This window comes from Rhinatrema bivittatum, chromosome 2, assembly GCF_901001135.1.
Source record: "Rhinatrema bivittatum chromosome 2, aRhiBiv1.1, whole genome shotgun sequence".
Lineage (NCBI taxonomy): Eukaryota > Metazoa > Chordata > Amphibia > Gymnophiona > Rhinatrematidae > Rhinatrema > Rhinatrema bivittatum.
In genome coordinates this window covers 742,124,144-742,149,256 of record NC_042616.1, presented here as the reverse complement: position 1 = coordinate 742,149,256, position 25,113 = coordinate 742,124,144, and the positions used below count along the sequence as shown (strand labels likewise).

Below are 25,113 nucleotides of genomic sequence, written 5' to 3'. Positions count from 1 at the left end.
TATAGCATAGCTTCTGGTGTATAATAGCATGCTGTAGGTCGGCAGTGATATCTCAAAGATACGATGGTGTGAGTGATGTAGCCATTCTCTCTTTGCCACAGGAGATTCAGGATATGGTTACAGGACCTGGCTTCTTGCACCTGTGGCTATTCCCAACACATCAGCGGAGAAGAGGTACAATGAGACCTTATGTTCTACCCGCTGTTCATAGAACGCACCTTCAGAGTTCTCAAAAGTAGTTTTTTCTAATTGGACAAAATGGGGGGAGTTTTAATGTATGCCCCATCCAGATCACATCACTGAACCCAAAGCAAAACTTTGTTAGAAGCTATAAACCTAGCCTGACATGTCACAGATAGCATTGAGATGTCAAGGCACAGCAAGGTCCTTTACCTGCCCAGCTAAGGGATAGTCTCATTGTTCTGCTTTATATGTGTATATAGAAAATCTGCAGGTTACTTTGCTGTTCTGATTGCTAGTATCAGTTGCAGGCCTTGGTTCAGACATCAATGATGGTTGATGACTAATAGGCCAGGAACAGAAAATTTGGGCTTCAGTAGGTAGCCAACATGCTGGGGGTTAAAAATGTTCTAACTGATGTGTATGTCTGTATGTGTCTGGGTGAGTGACGTGAAGGGTTACCCTTTATCTGGGGGTGATGTAGGGCTCACAGTTATCTTCCTTACCATACCAATGCATGCACCAGGCATGCACTCTGTGTGCACTCAATTAGCACACATTGGCTTTTCACACATGCAATCCTGAGCTTCCACTATTTAGGATGGATGCTACAGCTATGCTAATGTGTGGACGGGAAGAAAATAGCTTCAAACATTGTATCCAAACATTCCATCTTGGCCTGCCATTATTTAGTCATTCAATCAAGAAGGGGTGTGAAAATTGGAAGCATTAGAACTCAGATATGCTGTGCCAATTTGTCAGATGAGTAGATATCTGCCTGTTGTGTACATTTCCTCCCCTGCATCTGAGGCTTTCCCATCCAATAGATGGAGCTGGCTGATTTTTATTGGCATTAGGGGATGTTCTTCATTGGAAAAGCTTCAGCTGCCAGGGAGTCTGAGGTGTTTGGGGGTTTGTGGGGTTTTAGATGATGTTAACCTATTTTGGGGATGGAGAGAAGGGAGAAGGCAAATGATGGCTTCATGCCAGGTACTTTCATGTTCACCAGATTAATGGGTTGGGGGATGGGTCTGGGCCAACAAGTTGATGATATTTGATGTTTTCTTTTTCTATACATAGTTCTACTTACCCACATATTTGCACAGAGATCAGCCTTAGATAATAGGAATGTACAGATCAACAACCCAAGGCAATGCAGGGGTTGGAGCCAGTCTATCAATAGACTGGCTCCAACCCCTGCATTGCCTTGGGTTGTTGATCAATTGTTGATCAATTGTTGATCAATTGTTGATCAATTTTCACACCCCTTCTTGATTGAATGACTAAATAATGGCAGGCCAAGATGGAATGTTTGGATACAATGTTTGAAGCTATTTTCTGCCTGGTCTCAAGCAACAGCAGGCCTTATTACTGTCTACTCTTCACCAGTGCAGAATCCCTGTCCTCTACACCTTCATGACTCATCCGCAGTTGTCACAAGGCAGCCTCTATGAACTTTATATAGAGACCACTTTCTAGGATGACACAGTCTAGCAGTCTGCAAGTAGATGACATCTTTTTTAAATGAAAAAGATCTCCACCTAGTGTGTCAAACATCTCAATGGAAAACAAAAAAAACAATGACCAACCCCACTAATTAAAAAATGTGTTTAAATCACTGCTTCTTCTGTTCATAAGCCAAAATATAAAAAGGTAAGCGGTGGTAGTTTCATATATTTACTAGTAATGGTACCATTCAGGTTACCTAATAACTGAAAAGTATAATCATTAACCTATAACCAGCCACCCTTAATTTAATAACTGCAGTACCACAAAATCTTTTTTTTTATTAGTTTTTACCTTAAAAGATTTGTGTTATATAAAACTTAAAGTGCAGTTCATTGAAAAAGTTATTGTATTGCCACTCAAAAACTAGTTTATAAGTCTGTATGTCTGCTGTATATAGTTTAGAATACTTCAAAATAATACATTTGGTGCAGTCGAGCTATAACCAGGTTCTCAATAATCAGCTTGATATACAAAGCTGGGTACATGGGAGATACCAGACAGTCAGTAAAGTTATACTTGATAGAACACTGATCCTGATTAAACATTGTGACACTTTCCGATTGCATGGAAAATCACCATACATTCAGTCAATTGTAGTGAACAGTAATTAAGAAAATTGAACACACTGTTCGCGGAGGCAACTACCCCGTGCAAATGAACTATCACACATGGAAAATCAACATACATTCAGTCAATTGTAGTGAACAGTAATTAAGAAAATTGAACACACTGTTCGCGGAGGCAGCTACCCCGTGCAAATGAACTATCACGAGCAATATTGAATCTTCACTTAACAAACTGTTCACCCTAATGGTTTAAATGAAGAATTGATTGGTTGTTGTTGTTGCTGTGATGCCTCTTTTATTATATTTCCTTATCTGATTGGTTGTTTCTGAGTCACATGGGATATATTTAAACTTGAATGTTGAAGAGGTACTTTCCCCAACATTTTGAAGTAAATCACTGTATGGGCCAGTCTTTGGAATCATCACGTTTTTGGATCCCCTGATAAAGGACTTGTTCCAAAATGTGGCCATGTTGAGTAATACTCAGCTAAGCCATTGCAATAATAAGCTAAGTACCAACAAGTTATGATTGATAATAAGCTAAGCTTTGTGATATCAAGCTGCAAAGTTACACTAAACATGGTTATAGCTCAATGGCACCAATTATATTAATATTTTGAAGTATTCTAAACTATATATAGTGAACATACAGACTTATACACTAGTTTTTGAATGGCAGTACAAGCACCTTTTGAATGAACTGCATTTTAAGTTTTATATAGCACAAATCTTTGAAGGCAAAACATTTTTAGAAAAATGATTTTGTGGTACTGCAATTATTAAATTAAGGGTGGATGGTGGTTAATGATTATACTTTTCAGCTACTAGGTAACCTGGTTGGTACCATTATTAGTAAATAAATGAAACTACCACCACTTACCTTTTTATATTTTGGCTTATGAACAGATGAAGCAGTGATTTCCAAAAATGTTTTAATTAGTGGGGGTGGGTCATTTTTTTTTTCTATCTTTCTTAAATGATCAGACCTAAAAAACTTTATTATTGAGTTCTTTTTAAGTGGACTGGGGACACAAGTAGGAGATCCTAAGTAATCTCTTGTGGGTCATTAGTAGAGATGAGCTTCGTTTTTTTCTACCGAGTCATTTTTTGAGTTGGACGCTTCGGGATAAAGTTTGTTTTTCTTTGGTTAGTTTTTTGGAAAAACGAACAAAAACTAAATGGGGAAAAATGAAACCGGCCCAAAAAACGACGCGGGAAAACGAAGCTCAAAAAAAACCCACCCCAAGCATTAAAATTCACTTTAATACATTAAATACAACCCCCCCCCCCCCCCCACCATCCAGATCCCTCCCCAAGACTTACTAACATCCCTGGTGGTCCAGCGGGGTCCCGCGAGGGATTTCTCCTTCCATGCCATCAGATTGTCTGGCCTGTCTCGATTAAAATGGCGCCGATAGCCTTTGACCTACTATGTCACAGGGGCTACCGGTGCCATTGGTCAGCCCCTGTCACATGGCCATCGGCACCATCTTGTGCTCCTACCATGTGACAGGGGCTGACCAATGGCACCAGTAGCCCCTGTGACATAGTAATGGCAAAGGCTATCAGCGCCATTTTGATTACTGGCAGCCGACGGTCCGAGTGCAGGAGGTCTCTCCCGGACACCCGCTGGACCACAGGGACTTTTGGCAAGTCTTGGGGGACCCTCCTGACCCACACAAGACTTGCCAAAAGTCCAGCGGGGGTCCAGGAGTGACCTCCTGCACTCGGTCTGTCAGCTGCCAGTAATCAAAATGGTGCCAATAGCCTTTGCCCTTACTATGTCACACGGGCTACCGGTACCAATGGACGACCCCTGTCATATGGTAGGAGCACAAGATGGCACCGGCCGTCCATTGCTCCTACCATGTGACAGGGGCTGACCAATGGCACCGGTAGCCCCTGTGACATAAAAGGGCAAAGGCTATCGACGCCATTTTGATTACTGGCAGCCGATGGTCCGAGTGTAGGAGGTCACTCATGGACCCCCACTGGACTTTTGGCAAGTCTTGTGGGGGTCAGGCCGGTCCCCCCAGACTCAAGGGGCATAGCCTAAGGGTCATGGTAGCAAAGTTCAAGAAGCAGGTAGCAGGACCAGGACTGGTTAGATTAGCATGGAGGCAGCAAGACCAGGACTGGAGAAGGTAGCATGGAGGCAGGAGCCCCAGGAGATGAGGCAGCAGCATGGAGGTAGCAGCCCCAGGAGATAAAACAAGAACATAGAACCAACAGCAGGATATGATGAGAAGAGACACCAGCATGGAGCCACCAGTAGGACTGTGACTGAAGACTGCTTTAAGGAGGCAGGACTTTGGGCAAAGCATAGAGGAGGACATGGACAACACAGGCAGGGCATCATAGCAAGACAACACAGGAGAACACAGGCAGACAGTAGATCATCCCCATCAACAAGCTGGCACAGCAACTCGGTAGCCACGATGGGCCTAGCAGTCTTCTTCAATCTAGCCAACACAGAAAATCTGTAGTCAGAACAGGCCTAGCAGGCATCTTTCATCTAGCTGTCACAGGAACTCTGTAGTCAGGATGGGCCCAGCAGTCTTCTTCCATATAGTTGGCACAGGAACTTAGTACAATGGATTGGCATGTCTTGCTTAGACAAGTCATCTTTGAAAGAAATGTACCCTTTACAACTAAGTGCCTCATGGGTCTTCACCCTGCCTGGGCTTTTGTCTGGTTGGGGTGGCATATTTTTGGGGGGCCTACCAAAGGCCATCCTGAGACTCAGGGACTGCTGTGGAGAGTGGACCCTGGGAGGATGGGATTGGCATGGGTGCAAGTTCTGGAAATATTTGAATTAGTTTTGTTATAGCGGATGTCAAATTGTTGATGGAGATGGAGATGATAGGTCCTGTGTAAGGGCTGCTGTCTGTACCTGCACAGCCTGGGTATAGCTGATCTGAGTCCTCCTCAACCATACCAGCTCTTTCCGTATATGGCGCAGATGGAGACCATGCCTCTATGTGGTCACGTGTATCATGGACAATCTGCTCTGATACTTCTAGTGCTAGTTGAGCTGTTGGTGCCATGGTTGGTGGTGGCTGAGATGTTCTTTCATGGAGTACAAACTGGTTAAAAGACAAGAAACAGAGAGTAGGATTAAATGGACAATTTTCTCAATGGAAAAGGGTAAATGGTGGAGTGCCTCAAGGATCTGTATTAGGACCCATGCTTTTCAATAGATTTATAAATGATCTGGAAAACAAAACAATGAGTGAGCTAATCAAATCTTCAGATGATGCAAAATTATTCAGAGTAGTTAAATCACAAGCAGATTGTGATAAATTGCTGGAGGACCTTGTGAGACTGGAAAATTGGGAATCCAAATGGAAAATTACATTTAATGTGGATAAGAACAAAGTGATGCATATAGGGAAAAATAACCCATGGTATAGTTACATGATGTTAGGTTTCATATTAGGAGCTACCACCCAGGAAAGAGATCTAGGTGTCATAGTGGATAATACAATGAAATCATTAGCTCAGTGTGCTGTGGCTGTCAAAAAAGCAAGCAAAATGTTAGGGATTATTAGGAAGGGAATAGTGAATAGAATGGAAAATATCATAATGCCTCTGTATATCGCTCCATGGTGAGACTGCACCTTGAATACTGAGTACAATTCTAGTCGCTGCATCTTAAAAAAGATATAGAAAAGGGTGACCAAAATGATAAAGGGGATGGAATAGCTCCCCTATAAGGAAAGGCTAAAGAGGTTAGGACTGTTCATCTTGGAGAAAAGATGGCTGAAGAGGATATGATAGAAATATTTAAAATCATGAGAGGTCTAGAATGGGTAAATGTGAATCGGTTATTTACTCTTTCAGATAATAGAAGGACTAGGGGGGGCACTCCATGATTTTAGCATGTAGCACATTTAAAACTAATCAAAGACAATTCTTTTTCACTCATTGCACAATTAAATTCTGGAATTTGTTGCCAGGGGTTGTGGTTAGTGCAGTTAGTGTTGCAAGCTGAGAGCTGGGGCTGCGCTGCTGGGCCCTGTGGCTTCATGGCTGGGACTGGGGATTTCCTTGGTGAGAGATGTGGAAACCAAGAAACAGACATAAGTATGAATGGTAAGAAGTGCATATATATACTGTTTAACGTAACAAACCAAAGTCCCCTACACCACTAATTTTTTATTACTGGAATATTAATTGACAAACACTCCCAACTCCAAGAATACCCCGTGTTAATGTTCTTAAATTATATCTTATAATTTCTCACTATGAAACTTTTTCTTATTTCTACCAAAATTTTCTTTAAAAGAATTATTTCAAGATACCAAAACAATTTGTTAAGGAGAAGGTGAACGTTTCATAAATTTTCTGGTAACATTACCACCATTTATTTATTTATTTATTTATTTATTTGAAACTTTTATATACCGGTATTAGTATGCATACATCATACCGGTTCACATTGTAACTAAAGGCAGAAATTACAATTAACAGGGAGGGGAAACATGGAGGATTATAAATAGAGCAGGGGGCATTGAAATTAAAGCATTAAAACTGTAACGGGCTATTTACAGGACTATATACAAGTATGTATCAAGTTTTTAATCATGAACAATCCACCTCCGTCCTTGGTATTTTTTGGTTTATGAAATGTGCGCTCGTGTAGATTAAAATAAGTCTTTTTTAGAAATGTTTTTGTAAGTATATATTACTGTTTCCTAGATTTTTTCACTACTAAAGCCAAAAGATTTAGCCAACCAGTCATTGCTAATAAATTGCAATTAATCTGCTTACAGAGTGTTAGAAAAAAATTGGCTTAACTTAATAGATTTCATTATCCTGTCAGGCTAGGCTTGCAACCCAAATATAACATATAACCGACTTATCTTGAAAGATAACAAGGACGGAAGTGGATTGTTCATGATTAAAAACTTGATACATTACATGGTGGTAATGTTACCAGAAAATTTATGAAACGTTTCACCTTCTCCTTAACAAATTGCTTTGGTACCTTGAAATAATTCTTTTAAAGAAAATTTTGGTAGAAATAATAAAAAGAAACTACATGTTTCATAGTGTGAAATTATAAGATATAATTTAAGAACATTAGCACGGGATATTCTTGGAGTTGGGAGTATATATACTGTTTGGCATAAAATATGCACTTTTCATCAATCCATCAATGTGAGCATCTTATTCCAATATATGTGTACATCGATAGCAGATTTGACATTTACAAGTAATGTGAACTTACTGTCACCAGCTCTCATGGTGTCCAGAAGGGATGGGCAGTCATTTGCAAAAAAATGATAGGAAAACCCACAAAATTTCATGTGGTTTTCCTAGCAATTTTTTTTTTTAGGGCGGTGGTTAAAATGCAGTTTAATAATTTTCAAAAACCCACCCCAAACCTTTGATTTATTTAAATATAAAGTCCCTCCACTAGCAGAGCCCCCACCCACCCTCCTGACCCCCTAAGATCCACCCAAAGTCTGTGGTGGTCCAGTGGTGGTGGTTGGGGAGGGGGGGGGGGGTTCAGTAGCCCCTGTCACATGGTAAAGCAAAGGGCTGCCAACTCCATTTTGATTACTGGAAGCCAGCAGCCCGGGAGTTGAAGATCGCTCCTGGGCCCCATGATGGAGCACCACAGACTTTGGGTAAGTCTTCTTGGGGGAGGGGGGAGGAGTCAAGAGGGTTAGTGCTATTTAAATAAATAGGAAGAACTGGGATGGGTTTTGGTGGATTTTTTTTTTTAATATGAAAATTTTTATGAAATAAAAAACACTGGTACAGGGATGGACCCAAAATGGCCCACCCCAAAACAAAAAAATGAAAATGCCCCCCCCCCCAAAAAAAAAAAGAAAAAAAGTTCCCCACCTTTAGTGTCCAGGGCCTCATCCATCCTCTCAAACATGTCTGGTCCCAGCCATTGAATGAGACACTCCTCTATGGGCAAGTTGCTCTTCCTCCTCCTTTCTGGTGCTGATACCTGTTGTGGCTAGCCACCTTGGTTTTCTGGTGGGTCTTTACATTGCTTTCCAGTCCTCTTTATTCCTCTCTACTTGGATATGGCCTGTGTGATGGCTGCTCTGGAATTCTTTATGGCACAGTTCCCAAACAGCATGTTGTAATGCTTGAGGATCCTTGCAATGAGTATATTGTTGTCCTCAATGCTGAACTTGTATGCGCAAAGATGCCTGGCTGCCAGATGAGCAAGTTTCTACTTCCACCTCTGGAGAGCTGGTGTCACTCTCCTGACTTTCGTTCCCACTCCCCGCTCCCCTTCCATCCTTCCATCCTCCCCCCCACTGCACCTGCCTTTCCAACTCCCCCCACCCTCTCTATCCCGACCCTGCTGTCCTCCTTCTGCCACAATCACCTGCCTATCCCCTTCCCCTTTCACCGCCTCCTGTTCCTTCGCTCCTCCCTATCCTTACTGCTACTCTACTGCCCCTACACCTACTCCTCTACCTTCTACCAATTCTGCCATCCTCCTTCCTCCCTCCTTATCCCTCTCCTTTGCTCTCTCCCCATTCCTTCCACACTCAATCCTCTCCAGCATGCCACACTCCTCCACCACGCTGCACTCCTCCACATACCACACTCCTCCACATTCTTCCACCACTCCTCCTGCATTCCACCACCAGTTCTCTCCTCCTCACTCCTCCAACACTCTTCCACCACCATACAAAGACTAATGGACAAACTTCCACACACAGATAAAGGTAAGAGACAAAGGTAAAGGTAGACAAATGAAACAGAAAACAGGAGTACTCACACAGAAATCGCTATGAACTCACCCCCGCTCTTCTCTGTCCCACGCCTGACATACTCTCAAAGAGGCAGCTGCAGGAAACCAGTATATATAAACAAAGAAAATAACATGCCAGATGTTAAGTGATGTGCAGCATGAAATGGCGCACTAATGCATCACACATCATGATACTGCATAGCGTAAAACAATAAATTTTCGAAAGTTGAGAAACTTATTAGCGCGATGCAGTATATCAGAAATTTTCCTAACCACACTCATTTCTTTATCGCAGACAGGAACACACCATATTTTTGCTTTACTTATAGCATTTTGATGAAAATAGGCCTTAGATAGCCAAATAGCAGCTTAATCTTAGATTGATAGTCCTTTTTTGAAAATTGACCATTTAGTATGTATTGCATGCTATTCTGCACATATGTTAAATGTCCTTAGTGTGCATGATATGCCTTAGTGGATAAGCCCCTAAATCTATTGTACAGAAATATGCAATGATCATGGTTTTAATGTAAATATATCAATTTTGCTCATAAATATGTTGTATTTACTTAACATTGTTTGTTTGAAAAGGCTGATATCCAAAAAACATTTTGAATTATTTCAAATTCAAATTAATTGTATTTAGTTTTTTATTTTATGAATTCATGTGGAAATATGTGTACAGATATCATGATAATTGAACTGAAAATTTATATCACTTCTCTATTTTTATAGCCTATCAACTACGAGTGTGTCAGCCACCCCAGACAATAACAAATGCTGAGATTTTGACAGAAGATGATGAATTTGAAATAGGTAAACTTATAACTTAAAATGTATTTGCAAAAGATTTTTTGAAGGTTAGTTTTACATCTATGCAAGTAGGGGTAAAATCTGTATGCAATTTTTTGAATGCAGATTACCACATTCCAAGCTATTTTATCACAGTCATTTCTGAGTGAGAGAGAGAGAGAGAGAGATGAGATTTGTGCAATGTTCTCTCAACCTAGCTTGATGTTACCCAGGTAGAGAGTCACTTGGCTACAAAACCTTCCCCAAACTCCTCCCCTTTTTCTAATTTGCATCGCACTATGGGCCAGATTGTAAATGCCCTGCGCGCCGGCGCGCCTATTTTGCAAAGGCTGCCGGTGCGCGCACAGCCCTGGGACGCGCATAAGTCCCGGGGCTTCATAAAAGGGGCGAGGGAGGGGGCGTGTCTGGGGGCGGGACCAGGGTCAGGGGGCGGTTCAGGGTGGGACCGGGGGCATGGTGCCAGCCTGGGGGGTCGAGGCCTCTGGACCAGCCCCCGGGTCAGGTGATGGCGCGCCAGCAGCCTGCTGGCGCGTGCAGATTTGCGCCTGCTTTTAGCAGGCGTAAATCTGGCAACAAAGGTAGGGGGGGGTTTAGATAGGGCCAGGGGGTGGGTTAGGTAGGGGAAGGGAGGGGAAGGTGGGGTGAGGGCGAAGGAAAGTTCCCTCTGAGGCCGCTCCGATTTCGGAGTGGCCTTAGAGGGAACAGGCAACGTGCACCTTGCGTGCACCGACCCCGGATTTTATAAGATACGCGTGGCTACTTTTGTTGTGTGCGAACAAAAGTACGCCCTCGCGCAAATTTATAAAATTTACCCCGATGCGTTATAGCATTTTCGCATGTGTTAAAGGCATTTTTTTGCATGCAAAAATGCCATATAGCAGTTTGATAAATGACCCCCTTTATTTTTTGTTGAAAATCAAACCTTAATTATGAAGAACAATAAAATATTGATTTATGTTGGGACAGGAGAAAATTGCTGTTCATTACTTGGTTAAAGTTTTATAGTAATAATCATTATAAAATATATAATGAGGCTAACATTTAAACAACCATGTGCTGCTGAATATACACATGTAGACCTACGATAGTATTTTAAATCTTGTTCATGCCATATCATGCCATATCTGTGCATATTAAAAAATCAGGTTTCTTTACTACAGAATATACATGGAATTTATATTTTAGTGCAAATACATGCAATGCATTGAAAATGACTATTTCAATGCATTGAACACTCATACTTTTCCTTCTTATTTTAAAAATACATGCACATATATTTATGTGCAAAATAAAGTAGGATTTACTCATGTAAAATCTGATTTATGCAAATAAATTGGCATATAAAAAATGTGTGCATAATTTAAATTACCCTATTAAACTACTACTCCAGCAGTTTGTCCATTCCTTCTCCAGGTCATCAAGACCCTCCTGATTCTTCAGCCTGAACTCCCCCCAGTTCACCCAGACCTTCTACCCATCCAATACTACACAATAAACAAGTCAGATAGAAATTACACAAGATAATTAGCACAACCTATGGCATGTGTGCCATGGCACTACACAGCTGAGAAGAAACTGACTTCCACCACTACTGAATCAGGAAGCTAAATTACACCAAAAAAAGCATTCAATATACTTACAAGTAGATTTTAAAAGGCCCATGCGCGTAAAATCTGGATGGGCCCTATGTGTACCGAGCACATTTTAGAAAGGGTCCGGCCATGCGCATGACCCCCAGTACGTGCATAGGTTCCGAGTCTGAAGAAAGGGGTGGACCAGGGAAGGCGGAGTTTTGGCATGAGGGGTCGGAGGCTGGCCGGGGCAGCAACGATTAGGCCCTTCATTGGAGCAGACTAGGAAGGAACTGGGGAAGGCCTATTCGTATTGCTGCACGTTGGTTTAGAAAATCCCACCCCCTGCAGGTGCGAGGCCTGACCTGCTGCACATGTGCATCGGATTTTAAAATCCAGCTCACATGTGTGCACAGGAACCGTATTTTATAACATGTGTGCGCCGCCGTGCACATGTTATAAATTTGCTGTGTTTCTAAACACCTATCACAATAAGGACCTTCAGAAAACCCATGTAAAGGATATTTGCTCAAGGCTTTCTTTAGAAAATCAGATCATAACTAATCATTAGTCCATAAATGACCTCCTTACTCTATTTTCAAAAAAATGTCTCTGAGTTTTTCAAATGCAAGTAAAATTGATACTTTCTTTTAAAGCTGAAATGCTCAAGATGATAATGGGGTAACTTACGCGCATAATGCCGAAAACCTGCTCCTATTTTGCATAGGCTCGGCGGCACGCACAAGCCCCGGGACGTGCATATGTAGTGGGGCTTTGAAAAAGGGGTGGGAAGGGGGCGGGGCCATGGGCGTGGAGCTGACCCATGGGCGGTCTGGGGGTGGGGCCAAGGCTTCTGGCACAGCAGCTGTGGCTGGGGATGGCGCGCCAGCAGCCGGCCAGCACACGCAAGATACGCCTGCCAGAGGCAGGCGTAAATATGTAAAACAAGGTGGGGGGGATTTAGGTAGGGCTCGAGGGTGGGATAGATAGGGGAATGGAAGGGAAGGTGGAGGGGAGCAGAAGAAAAGTTCCCTCCGAGGCCGCTCCGATTTCAGAGCGGCCTTGGAGGGAATGGGGAAAGCCATTGGGGCTCCCCTTGGGCTCGGCGCGCGCAAGGTGCACGAGTGTGCACCCCCGGAAGTGCGCGCATGTTATAAAATCTGGCGTACATTTGTGCGTGCCGGGTAGCATGCATAAATGTACCCCGTGCACACTGATTTTAAATGTTCCTCTACATTAAGGTCATGTGCTGCACTTTTTACTGCAGATTAACTTGCCAGTGTACATATCTGTAAAGCATAAATGGCGGGTTAGTAAAATTTACTCAAGGCATCTACCTCTACTAAATACATCCATATATAACACAAACCAGTTTTACTGCTTCAGCGTTTCCTGAATGGTGACAGCCATCTTACTTGGGTCATAGCAGATACAAAATTTAAATGTGGATACATGCTCATGTGACTGTGATATGATAGAGGCAATTCTGAATATTCATTAAAAAATAGACTCCGTTGAATGTCCATACTTAAACCTTTTTTTGGTGTAAGATTGTGTTTTGTGCATTCAATAGAACCGACGTTTTTGGGGAATATTCCTTGTAAACAAGAACACATCATGACAATCAAACAAACATTAGCTGCCTAGGCCAAACAATACTTTATAATCATTTATTAAATAACTGGAGTATTTCATTAATAGGTTAATGCTACAAAAGTCAGGTTAATTTTTGTCTAATTTTGTTCTTTTTTCTCATGTAGGAGACATAATCCGTTACCAGTGTCTACCAGGCTTTACATTGGTTGGAAATGAAATTCTGACATGCAGATTAGGAGAACGTCTCCAGATGGATGGGATGCCACCAACCTGTCAAGGTTTCTGGTTTTGTTTTGTTTTTATTTTAACTTTCATTTTTACTCAAGTTAAAGCAGAAAACCAACAGTTTATGTTTCATGTTTTAGAATTACTTTCTTTACCAATGGAAGTGAATTTGCATGCTCTAGGGACAATTTTCAAAGTGTCTGCATTGGGACAAAATCCACAGGTAATTCCCTTCCCCCCCTCCCCGCCCCAGACTTTACATTAATTTTCCAAGAGACAGTGTATACCTACTTTTTGTTCTGAAAGAAGTGCTAACATTTGTATCTGTTTTTGTGCAATTAGATTTGTTTTTCAGAAAATGATAGGCCGGATTTTTAATGGCCTGCACACGTAAAAAACAGGGGTTACACGCGTGGCCTGGCCTTGTGCGCACCACGTGCATTTTAAAAGGGGTCCGGCCACGCGTCTAACAGCTTCCAGTATCTCCCTTCCAAATTTTCCTATGTCATTGGTGCCCACATGTACCATGACAGCTGGCTCCTCCTCAGCACTGTCTAAAATCATATCTAGGTGACGCATGATGTCCGCCACCTTCTCACCAGGTGGCAGACTTCATGCATCACCTATATATGATTTTAGACAGTGCTGAGGAGGAGCCAGCTCTCATGGTACATGTGGGCACCAACGACATGTGGGCACCAATGACCAGGTAGGCATGTTGCCAGGCGATCTTCATGCCACCAGCCAACCATCTTTTTATTTTCCTAATAATCAAATCACCAATTATGATGGCCGACCTAACCCTTCCCTCCTGGGAGGTAGCCCTGGGAGACATATCCTCTGTGCAAGAGGACAATGCACCACCTGGAGTGCAGGTCCTTGTTACAGGATCATTTCCTGCTGCACCAGGTTGATGCTTTCTGATCATGAGAGCTTCCTCCACCAAGGCAGCAGTGTTGGCTTCCAGTTCCTGCCCCTCCATTCCAGTTGTCCTCAATGCTGTCTGTTTGCCATGGAGTAGGACAAAGGGGCTTGAGCAGCAAGTAGATTAGAGTTATTGTCCATGTCCAATAGTATCAGAGCATGAGCCCAGGAAGGAGAAGTTTGCTAGGGCTGCCAGTAATGCAGCACAGAAAGAAATTTCCCAAGGCACACCACTGTGCTCCAGCACACTGGTTGAGAAACTAGCACTGATTTAGAAAACAAAGAAAAAAGCAAACATAAAAACAGGGGAAAGAATTAGACACCTTTATTCACAGATAAGAAATGTTAAAAATTATATCAAATTACTTTTTTTTTTTTTAGTCTCCAGAACTTAACTTTTTTAAATAGGATTCAATTTAAAAACTGTGCGCAAGGACTCAGATTCAAATATTCTTTAATCACAAGGACTGAACAATGACTCTCCATTTTAATGGGAATTTAGAAAGGATTAGATTAATAAAGTGTAACATACTGTCGATGTGAAAGCCCGCTTACTAAAGCGTAGCATAATGTTGATGTACCGGCCTCTGCTAATCACCAAAGTGTAACATACTGCACTGATTAATAATCTGCAACTTATATGTACAATGCATAATAACTGACCATTAGATAAAATTCATGTTCTCAATGAAGGAAGGTACTTTTATAGCTTACAGATGTCAAAACTTTCAGGTAGTTAAAGAAAACACTTATCTGGTGATAGCAATTTGAGAATAAGTACCCCTGAGTTCTACTTATAAATACAATAAGCATGCATTTATACCAAATGCATGGGTGAAAAATAATTATGTTAATAAAAATGTACAAAACATTTCTGCTCTCCAAATACCTTTCGTGTCTATCGAAAGACATACTTCACACACACACACACACACACACACACACACACACACACACACATTTTCCAATGTTCTAGCTGCTTAACTTTGAGATACAGATGTCTAGATCTGGCCTCCAGAAAATGTAATCCTGCTGAGTAGATCAATAAAGTGCCACCTTTTCCCACTAAGCAGACATATTTATAGCACAAAGAATATGCATTCCTAGGGATTGTGGTTTGGTCGGGGGGGGGGGGGGGGGGGGGGAGGGGGAATTGAACCATCTAAATCATTTTTCAACACTAGCCAGCCTTGATCATGCATAGAGTTAGCAGCTTCCTTCGGCTATTATATAGTCGGATAAATCCCCTTTGAACAACATATTGAAACTGTACAGGCAAATTTTAAAATGAATGCACGTGCACCCATACATGCGCATATTGGTGTGCGACTAAAGATACGCTGGAATTTTAAATCATGTGTACACTGAAGTGCATATGTTTTAAAATACAGCAACCGCACATGAGTATGCTTCTAATTTTAAGAGGTTACAGCATGTGTATTCCATAGGCCTTTGTCAGCTTTTGCGCGCATATGTTGGCAGATTTTAAAATATGCTTGCATTAGGGACAACTCAATTTTTCCACTCAGTCACTAGTTTGCCCAGTTAATAACGAGGTCCTCCAGCCCTCTCTGGTTCTTCAACTTGCATGTCCCTCAGTTGACTGAGACCTTTCACCCTGTCCTGTAAGCCCTAAAAATCAGGATCTACATGCTTGCTCCTCATCTGGAGCAGCAATAAAGTTACATCGATAACAAGCAGATGTGTGCAGCAGCCTTCAGTTTTAAAATATGGAGTTATGCATGTAACTGTTTGTTCCACCACAGAACTCCCATATCCACCCATGTCCTGCCCCTTTTCCACCTTCTTATTTTTGATGTGAACATCGGTATATATGCACATAGGGGTGGATTTTAAAAGCCCTGCTTGCGTAAATCTGCCTGGATTTACGCGAGCAGGGCCTTGCGCGCCGGCGCACCTATGTTCCATAGTCCTGCCGGCGCGCGCAGAGCCCCGGGACTCGTGTAAGTCCCGGGGTTTTTTGTCGGGGGCGTGTCGGGGCCGGGGCCGATCGACGTGGCGTTTGGGGGGCGGGACGCGGCATTTTGGGGGCGGGCCCGGGGGCGTGGTTTCGGCCCGGGGTGGTCCGAGGGCGTGGCCGCGCCCTACAGAACCGCCCCCGGGTTGCGTCTCGGCGCGCCAGTGGCCCGCTGGTGCACGTGGATTTACGCCTCCCTCCGGGAGGCGTAAATCCATGGAGAAAGGTAGGGGGGGGGGGTTAGATAGGGCCGGGGGGGTGGGTTAGGTAGAGGAAGGGAGGGGAAGGTGAGGGGGGGGCGAAAGCGAGTTCCCTCCGAGGCCGCTCCGATTTCGGAGCGGCCTCGGAGGAAACGGAGGCAGGCTACGTGGCTCGGCACGCGCCGGCTGCCCAAAATCAGCAGCCTTGCGCGCGCCGATCCTGGATTTTAGCAGATACGCGTGGCTACACGCGTATCTACTAAAATCCAGCGTACTTTTGTTTGCGACTGGTGCACCAACAAAAGTACGCGAACGCGCAATTTTTTAAAATCTACCCCATACTTTGTGGCTTTTTAAAATTCACATTGCTTGTGTGGGCCTTTTTGCGTGAGCAAAGCTTTTAAAATCTATCTCCTAAGTGTTCAACAATGATATCAGAATATGGTATATATAAAATTATATATCTAGGGTCAATTTAAAATTATTATTTTGGTTTACTATTCGATTTAAAAATATTTAATTTGTCTACACTGAAATATTTACTGGTTTAGTAGCCTTAATATAAACTACATTTAAGTCTCTAAATTAACTTTTTGGAATTTGTTTTTGCTGGCTGGTTTATAGGGGCATTATTAAGTCCCAAAATGTACCCATAGGCCTAAAAGCAAATTTTCAAAGGAAATCTCTGTGTTGAGCTTCCCTTTGAAAATTCAGTGGCTAGCAGGTGTTGAAGACTTTACACTTGCTCTATTGCAAGTTGGTGCAATAAAGCAGTGGTTCTCAACCTTTATTCTATCAGGACTCACCTAAGAGATAATGCTCACATGCATGACACACTGAATATATGATTATCATGTGACTAAATAAAAGCATACGCTCTATATATACAGGAGTCCCCCACTTCCTAACAAACGGGCTGATACAGTACGGTGTGCTCAGGGCGAGCGCACCATTAGCCCCCCATCTGGACGCGCGTTTTCGACGCTCTATTATTACCCCTTATACAGTAAGTAGTAATAGCATGAGGAAAACACGTATCTAACCCCCCAAAAACTAATAGTGCCGCAACATGCAAATGCATGTTGATGAGCCTATTAGTTATTCCCGCGCCATACAGAAAGTAAAATGTGCAGCCAAGCCTCACATTTTACACTCAGAAATTAACGCCTGCCCAAAGGCAGGCGTTAATTTCAGCCGGCACTGGGAAAGTTAACAGAAAAGCTGAAAAAACTGCTTTTCTGTACACCCTCTGACTTAATATCAAAGCGATATTAAGTCCGAGGCCTCAAAAATAAAAAAAAATAAAAAATCAGGGGTGGGTCAGGGGGCAGTCCGAGGCGGGTCCGTGGGCGTGGCGACGGTTCGGGGCAGGCCAGGAGGGAAGGCGTAACTTGCACAACAAAGGTGGGGGGGGGGGAGATTTAGGTATGGCTGGGGGATGGGTTAGATAGGAGAAGGGAGGGGAAGGTGGGGGGACACGGAGGGAACGGAGGCAGGCTGCGCGGCTCGGCGCGTGCAGGCTGCTGATTTTGCGCAGCCTTGCGCTCGACGACCCCGGATTTTTGTTCGCGTTGGTTGCGCGAACAAATGTATGCGTGCGCGTACTTATTTAAGATCTACCTCTATGTGCATACTTTATAAGATCAATTAGATGCCTTTAATAGAACATTACTAGGCTTTGTGGTGAAAATGTAATTGACAGGTTTGTTGAACAAGTGACAGGATCCCCCAGTTTGTATCCTTTCTCTCATGAGTTTACCATGTTGGAGCCTTACAGTATGGAGAATGCTTCATCTGGCTTCTCAAAATTGTGCCTCAGACTCGACTCTATCAGTGAGCCTAACATTGATAGTCTATCAGTTCCTCTGCTGCCAGCAAAGCTGCTGGAGGAAATGACTGGGCATTGCCAAAGACTTGTTTTCCCTTGCTACACACATGTACTGTTTCAAAACCAGCTAAGAAAAGAAAAATTGTTCCAAGGCTGTTGAACACAGTTCAGAGCAATAGGTCATCTGAATTTGTGAACCAATGAGAGCTTATCAACTAACCAGGAAGTTTTTTTTATCTCTAATCTTGCAACATTTGAGAAAAAAAAAGTAGACTGTTTGCCCAGACTTTGCTGTGGGATTGGCTTAGAGCCAAGGAAGAAGGAGATCTGGGAACAATTTGGGGAGAAAAAAGAGAAGCCAGTTTTCCTGGAAATTTCAGAGAATGTTGGACCAGCAGGAGCAAGCAAACCCAGGGGTGATAGAACTGGCCAAGTAGCAGATGACACCACATACCCAGATAAGTACTGACTTATCCGGCTATTTGGCAGAGGGTAACAGCTGTCATATAAATACTTATCCAGCTGTCACACACACCAATAGACAAATAAGTATTGACTTATAGGAATGTACATTTGGATAAACCAAATATGCAAAATGAAACAAATAGGTCCAATTTGTTTCTTTCAAGGGGCCTTGAAATGAATTGAGAGAGCCCCTGAACTTAAGAACATAAGAACATAAGAAATTGCCATGCTGGGTCAGACCAAGGGTCCATCAAGCCCATCATCCTGTTTCCAACAGAGGCCAAAACCAAGCCACAAGAACCTGGCAATTACCCAAACAGTAAGAAGATCCCATGCTACTGATGCAATTAATAGCAGTGGCTATTCCCTAAGTAAACTTGATTAATAGCAGTTAATGGACTTTTCCTCCAAGAACTTATCCAAACCTTTTTTGAACCCAGCTACACTAACTGCACTAACCATATCCTCTGGCAACAAATTCCAGAGCTTTATTGTGCATTGAGTGAAAAAGAATTTTCTCGATTAGTCTTAAATGTGCTACTTGCTAACTTCATGGAATGCCCCCTAGTCCTTCTATTATTCGAAAGTGTAAATAACCAAGTCACATCTACTCATTCAAGACCTCTCATGATCTTAAAAACCTCTATCATATCCCCCCTCAGCCGTCTCTTCTCCAAGCAGAACAGCCCTAACCTCTTCAGCCTATCCTCATAGGGGAGCTGTTCCATCCCCTTTATCATTTTGGTTACCCTTCTCTGTACCTTCTCCATCACAACTATATCTTTTTTGAGATGCGGTGACCAGAATTGTACACAGTATTCAAGGTGCGATCTCACCATGGAGCGATACAGAGGCATTATGACATTTTCCGTTCTATTAACCATTCCCTTCCTAATAATTCTTAACATTCTATTTGCTTTTTTGACTGCTGCAGTACACTGAGCTGACAATTTTAAAGTATTATCCACTATGATGCCTAGATCTTTTTCCTGGGTGGTAGCTCCTAATATGGAACCTAACATCGTGTAACTACAGCAACGGTTATTTTTCCCTATATGCAACACCTTGCTTGTGATTTAACTCCTCTGAATAATTTTGTATCATCCGCAAATTTGATAACCTCACTCTTCGTATTCCTTTCCAGATCATTTATATATATATTGAAAAGCACTGGTCCAAGTAAAGATCCCTGAGGCACTCCACTGTTTACCCTTTTCCACTGAGAAAATTGACCATTAATCCTACTCTCTGTTTCCTGTCTTTTAACCAGTTTGTAATCCACGAAAGGACATCACCTCCTATCCCATGACTCTCATGAAGGATCTTGTCAAGCGCCTTCTGAAAATCCAAATACACTACATCTACCGGTTCACCTTTATCCACATGTTTATTAACCCCTTCAAAAAAATGAAGCAGATTTGTTAGGCAAGACTTCCCTTGGGTAAATCCATGTTGACTGTGTCTCATTAAATCACGTATTTCTATATGCTCTACGATTTTAATCTTGAGAATAGTTTCCACTATTTTTCCTGGCACTGAAGTCAGGCTCACTGGTCTATAGTTACCCGGATCGCCCCTAGAGCCTTTTTTAAATGTTGGGTTTACATTGGCCACCCTCCAGTCTTCAGGTAAATGGATGATTTTAATGATAGGTTCCAAATTTTAACTAATAGATCAAAAATTTCATTTTTTTAGTTCCTTCAGAACCCTAGGATGCATACCATCCAGTCCAGGTGATTTGCTACTCTTTAGTTTGTCAATATGGCCTACTACATCTTCCAGGTTCACAGTAAATTTGCATGCGTAAAAGGTGGGTGTGTATTGGGCAGATCAGGGTGGAACAAGTTACCGTATAAAGTTGATAGATCAACTTTAAAGTTATGAATCTTATTCATAAGTTTAAAGTTGAAAACAGGATGATGGGCTTGATGGACCCTTGTTCTGACCCAGTATGTCATGTTCTTATGTTCTTATGTTCTAAATATTCTGTTGGGCCTATACCTAGGACCAAGGCCATACCTTCATAAAATGCTAAGGGGCAAAGCATGTTGGGCCTATACCTAGGACCAAGGCCAGACCTTCATAAAATGCTGAGGGGCAAAGCATGAGCAGAGTGTGATGCGCAACACAGCTTAGGCCAAGGCCTGAGGTAGGAGCCTTATCTAGGCATAGGCAGTGGCCTGCCACAGTGGCCACAACCTACGCCTATGTGCGATGCCAGAGTCTCAGCTTAGGACAAAGACCAATGCCAGAGCCTCAGAAAAATCCCAAGGAAAGGCCAAAACATTATCTGGGGTCAGAAAATGACCCCAACACCTCTTACCTGATCTGTCAGGGATCCAAAGATAAATACAAGGTCTCAATGGCTGGGCCTCAGCCTAAGCCATTGCCTGGTCTCAGGCCTGTTGAAAAAGCTTGGTCCAGAGACCAGGTCCTGATGCCTGGGCCACAACCTGGGGAATGGTCCATAGACCAGGTTTGATGCCTTGTCTTCACTCTAGTCCACAACCCTGACCCAAGCCCAAGGCCTGGGCCCAGTCCTGATGCCTGATTTTTGGCTTAAGCATGAACTCGCACCCAGTCCTGATGCCATGACCAGGTAAGAGACTGCATCCCAATGTCAGAGCTCAGCCAGAAGGCTGAGTACTTACACCTGGGCCTTGGCCCAGGCACACGACAAATGCCAGAGGCTTGGTTTCAATGCTGGGTCCTCCATGCAGGGTCAGGTTCAGGCCCTGAAGTCAAAACCCAGGTCTCAAATTATTCCTTTTACTTTCTTCTTTCTTCTTGAAATGATTCCATTTGCTTAAGACACGCAGAAGTAAATTAACTCTGGCTCAACGTTCTCAGTGGAGGACGCCATTTTGCTGTATGACAGTTAATTAAATTGCCATTCAGCAAAATGGTGCTTTCTACTGAGGAGAATGCACCAGAGATAATTTACTTTGGTGGATCCCCAGTAGACAGTACTATTTCAAGAAGAAAGAAGATAGAAGACAGAAGAAAGAAGAAGGAAGACTCCAATGGCTGGGTTCTTACCTCTGGGCCTAGGTCTGACCCTGGACTGAGGCCTTGGTGTTGGAACCCAGCCTCCGGGCAGGATCCTGGCATCATGCCTGGGCCTGGGCTGAGGCACAGGCATCAGGACCTAGTCTTCAAATTGGGTCCTGTCATCGAGTCTGGGTCCAGGCTCTGACCTAGACCAAAGGTCAGGCATCAAGATCCTGTACTTGGATCAGGCCCAGGCATTGGGCCTAGGTGTGGATTCTGGCTTTCATTAAGATCCAAACATCAGAAACCCCATCTCCAGACTGAGCTCAGATGTCAGGCCTGGCTCCTGATTCTGACCTAGATTGAGGCCCAGGCATCGGGACCTAGGTGCCTTTATCTTGACTGGGTATAGGCTCTGATCTAGTTTGAGGCTCAGGTGTCGGCAACTGGTCTCCATATTGGGCCATGGCATTGGGCCCGAGCTCTGGCCCAGGACCCAATATGGCAACCTACCATGGCCTGGCCTACTGAAGGTGAAGGCTTCAGCCTGGGCCTAGGCCTCATCAGCAGAACCCCTCTGGGCCGGGTAAGTGAGGGCTTGGGAGAATCTTTGCCCCCACATTTTTCCAAGTGGGAGGAATGGGTGGTGTGGACGGGAGATCATGGGTGGTCCCGTTTATTTTTTCTGTTTTCTTTTCCCTTTTTTTCCGTTTATTTGAGTTTTTAACTAAAGAAATGAAATAAACATTATATGAAAGAAAATTTGTGGGAAAAAACCTCTGATAATGAAACAAAAAACAAAACACTTTTTTTTACCCTGCTACCCTCTGCCAAATAGGCTGATAAGTAAGTACTTATCCGTGTAAAAGGCATCAGTAAGATTGACTTTTGTGGTTAAGTAGCAGCTGCTGAATGCACACCTATGTTCCATGGCTGTTGCATAGCCATATAAGTCCCTTATATGGTTAAATTTCCATGTGTAAAAGGTGGGTGTGTATTGGGCAGATCAGGGTGGAACAAGTTACCTTATAAAGTTGATAGATCAACTTTAAACTTAGCCTCATAGAACAGCTTTAAACTTGGCCGGATAGAATTCTCCGGCGAAATACACATATATACCATACGTGTATATTCAGTGGCTTTTCTGTGATGCTAAGTTTATATCATAACTTAGCCAGATTAGTTCTAACTGGCTAAATTACTCACATAGCCAGCTTTGAATGTCTACCCCTTTTTTTTTTTATCTTCCAATGCATTTGGAAGTTAAAAAAAAAAAATCTGGTCATTAAAAATGTGTGCTAAAAACCAGTCCACAGTTTGTTAAAACTCAGATTACTGTATTTGACTGTATGTTTGTATCTGAGGCAATGGCTTTTAAAGTGACTTGCCCAAGTTCACAAAGATTGGCTATGGGATGTGAACCTAAGGATGTGCATTAGTTTAAAACTAAATAGAAAAATGAAATTAATAGGGGCCTATTTGTTTCTTTTGTGGGGCCCCAAAATAAATTGAAGCAGCCCCATGAATTAAACACATTCTATTTGTTTCATTTGCTTGAAATAGAATGATTTCTATAAGCGAATATAGTCAATGGACTCATAGAAATCATAGAGAGAGCAACAGGTGCATGTGTACAGTTAAAAACTGATACAGTGCAAAACAGGCAGTCAATAGAGAAGGGGAGGATGCACATTTTATCAAGGAGATGAGAGGAATGATGTTTCACAGCGAAGCATTTTGCTAGTCTGACCTATCGCTAAGGACCGGGTACAGTGACGCTGACCTTGGAGACTAAGGGTGTCAGAGATTTGCTCTGTAGTGCTTCTCAAGAAATTATCTATGTGAAAGCATAGCTCTGAGTTCTTAGTAAAGCTTTTTGTTATTGCATATTACATAGTCTCACTGTGTCACCTATCAACAGCAATGGAGAGTAAAGCAAGAGAGTAAAGCAAAGCAGTGAGGCAGCGCTGACATCTGGACCTCCATGAATGTTTTACACTCCTCTCTTATTACACACTGGTGGGATGTGATAGAAGCTCGGGCAGCTTTAGCAAGGCTGGAGGAACAAGGTGCAGCAGCTGGGCATTGCTGCACACTTAGTCAATGGATGAGTCCCATACCTCTGCAAATATTCTATCATCCATAAGACAGATGCTGGAGGGTTGATAGGTAGACAGGAGAGCTAGGAGTTCAATTGCCTGTTTGAAAAATGGCGCCGGCTGAAGACCTCACGATCTAGTGTGCCGGTTTTCGTGCTCTCCCCCTTTCCCCGATTTAGCCACGGACCGCCGCTACGGAGGACTCCCAGGTAATTTAATGCATTTGGGGGGGGGGGTTCGGGAGGGTGGGGGATTTAATTTAAAGGGTCGGGGGTGGGTTTTAGGGGGTTTTAGTGTGCCGCTGGACCACCAGGTAATTTAAGGCATTTGGGGGGGGGGTTCGGGAGGGGGGGATTTAATTTAAAGGGTCGGGGTGGGTTTTAGGGGGTTTTAGTGTGCCGGCTCACGATTTTAACGATTATGACGATACTTTACACACACAAACGGCAACAATACGATTCCCTCCCCCTCCCAGCCGAAATTGATCGTTAAAATGATCGAGGACACGATTCACATCTCTAGTAGATATCCTGAATTCCTTCAAGGATGCCACACAGGACATGAGTTTCAGAGGTCTCAGTTTGGATTATGCAATCCCAGTTCTTAATTGTTTGAAGGGAAAGACAGAGAGTTACCTGCAGGATATCAGAATGAAAGCAGAGATTTTGCAGTTTGTAGACAGCTTTGCAGCCTCAAGTGCAGGAGAGGCTGATACCTCTGACAGAAAATAACATAAACAAGCTTGCTATTCTGCTTGATCCCCTAGTGAAAGAGAATGTTGCCCTGGAGTCAGAGTGTCTGACACAAATGATGCTGGAATGGTTGGTGTGTCAGGAGAAGTGCCAGAGACATGGGTAGAATAGGGGTGTAGCACAAGAAGGAACAGTTGCCATGTCAGAGAGTAGTGCAAGCTGCAGAAGCACCCAGATAGCTAGCACATCCTCCCCCTCCACAATATGTCATAGTCACATTGCCCACAAAGAAACATCTTTCCTGGCACAGGGTAGACTGAAAGCAGCTGCCTGGGAATGATCTCAGTCCCCCCAAACAAAAAATTGCATTCCCCCCCCCCCCCTCTGTTCAAACGACTGTTACAAGCTATCTAAGAGATCTCATAGAGGACCCTGACAGAGATGTGCTTGCATATTAGGCCTATAAGTCCTCAATCTGGCCAGACCTAGTTAAAGTGGTAGAATGGTATCTATCTTGCCCCCCAGTTGGCATTAGGAATGTGAATCATTTTTTGACGATTTAAAAAAATCGTCAGATATTTTTTAAATCTTCAAAAATCATTAAGAGTCGCGATACAATAGAAATTCCCCTGATTTATCGTGAAAAATCATAAATCGGGGGAGGGCGGGGAAAACCGGCACACCAAAACAACCCCTAAACCCACCCCGACCCTATAAAATGAATCCCTTACCTTTCCACACTCTCC

General features: G+C 43.1%; 1 protein-coding gene across 1 annotated transcript in view; it reads left to right on the top strand.

Annotated features, from left to right (window-relative positions):
- CSMD3 (CUB and Sushi multiple domains 3) overlaps positions 1 to 25,113 on the top strand; it is a 3,551,396-nt gene that overhangs the window by 2,886,625 nt on the left and 639,658 nt on the right. Inside the window, 2 exon segments of the mRNA XM_029591914.1 lie at positions 9,721 to 9,801; positions 13,130 to 13,243. Coding sequence (XP_029447774.1) covers positions 9,721 to 9,801; positions 13,130 to 13,243 — 195 coding nt within the window.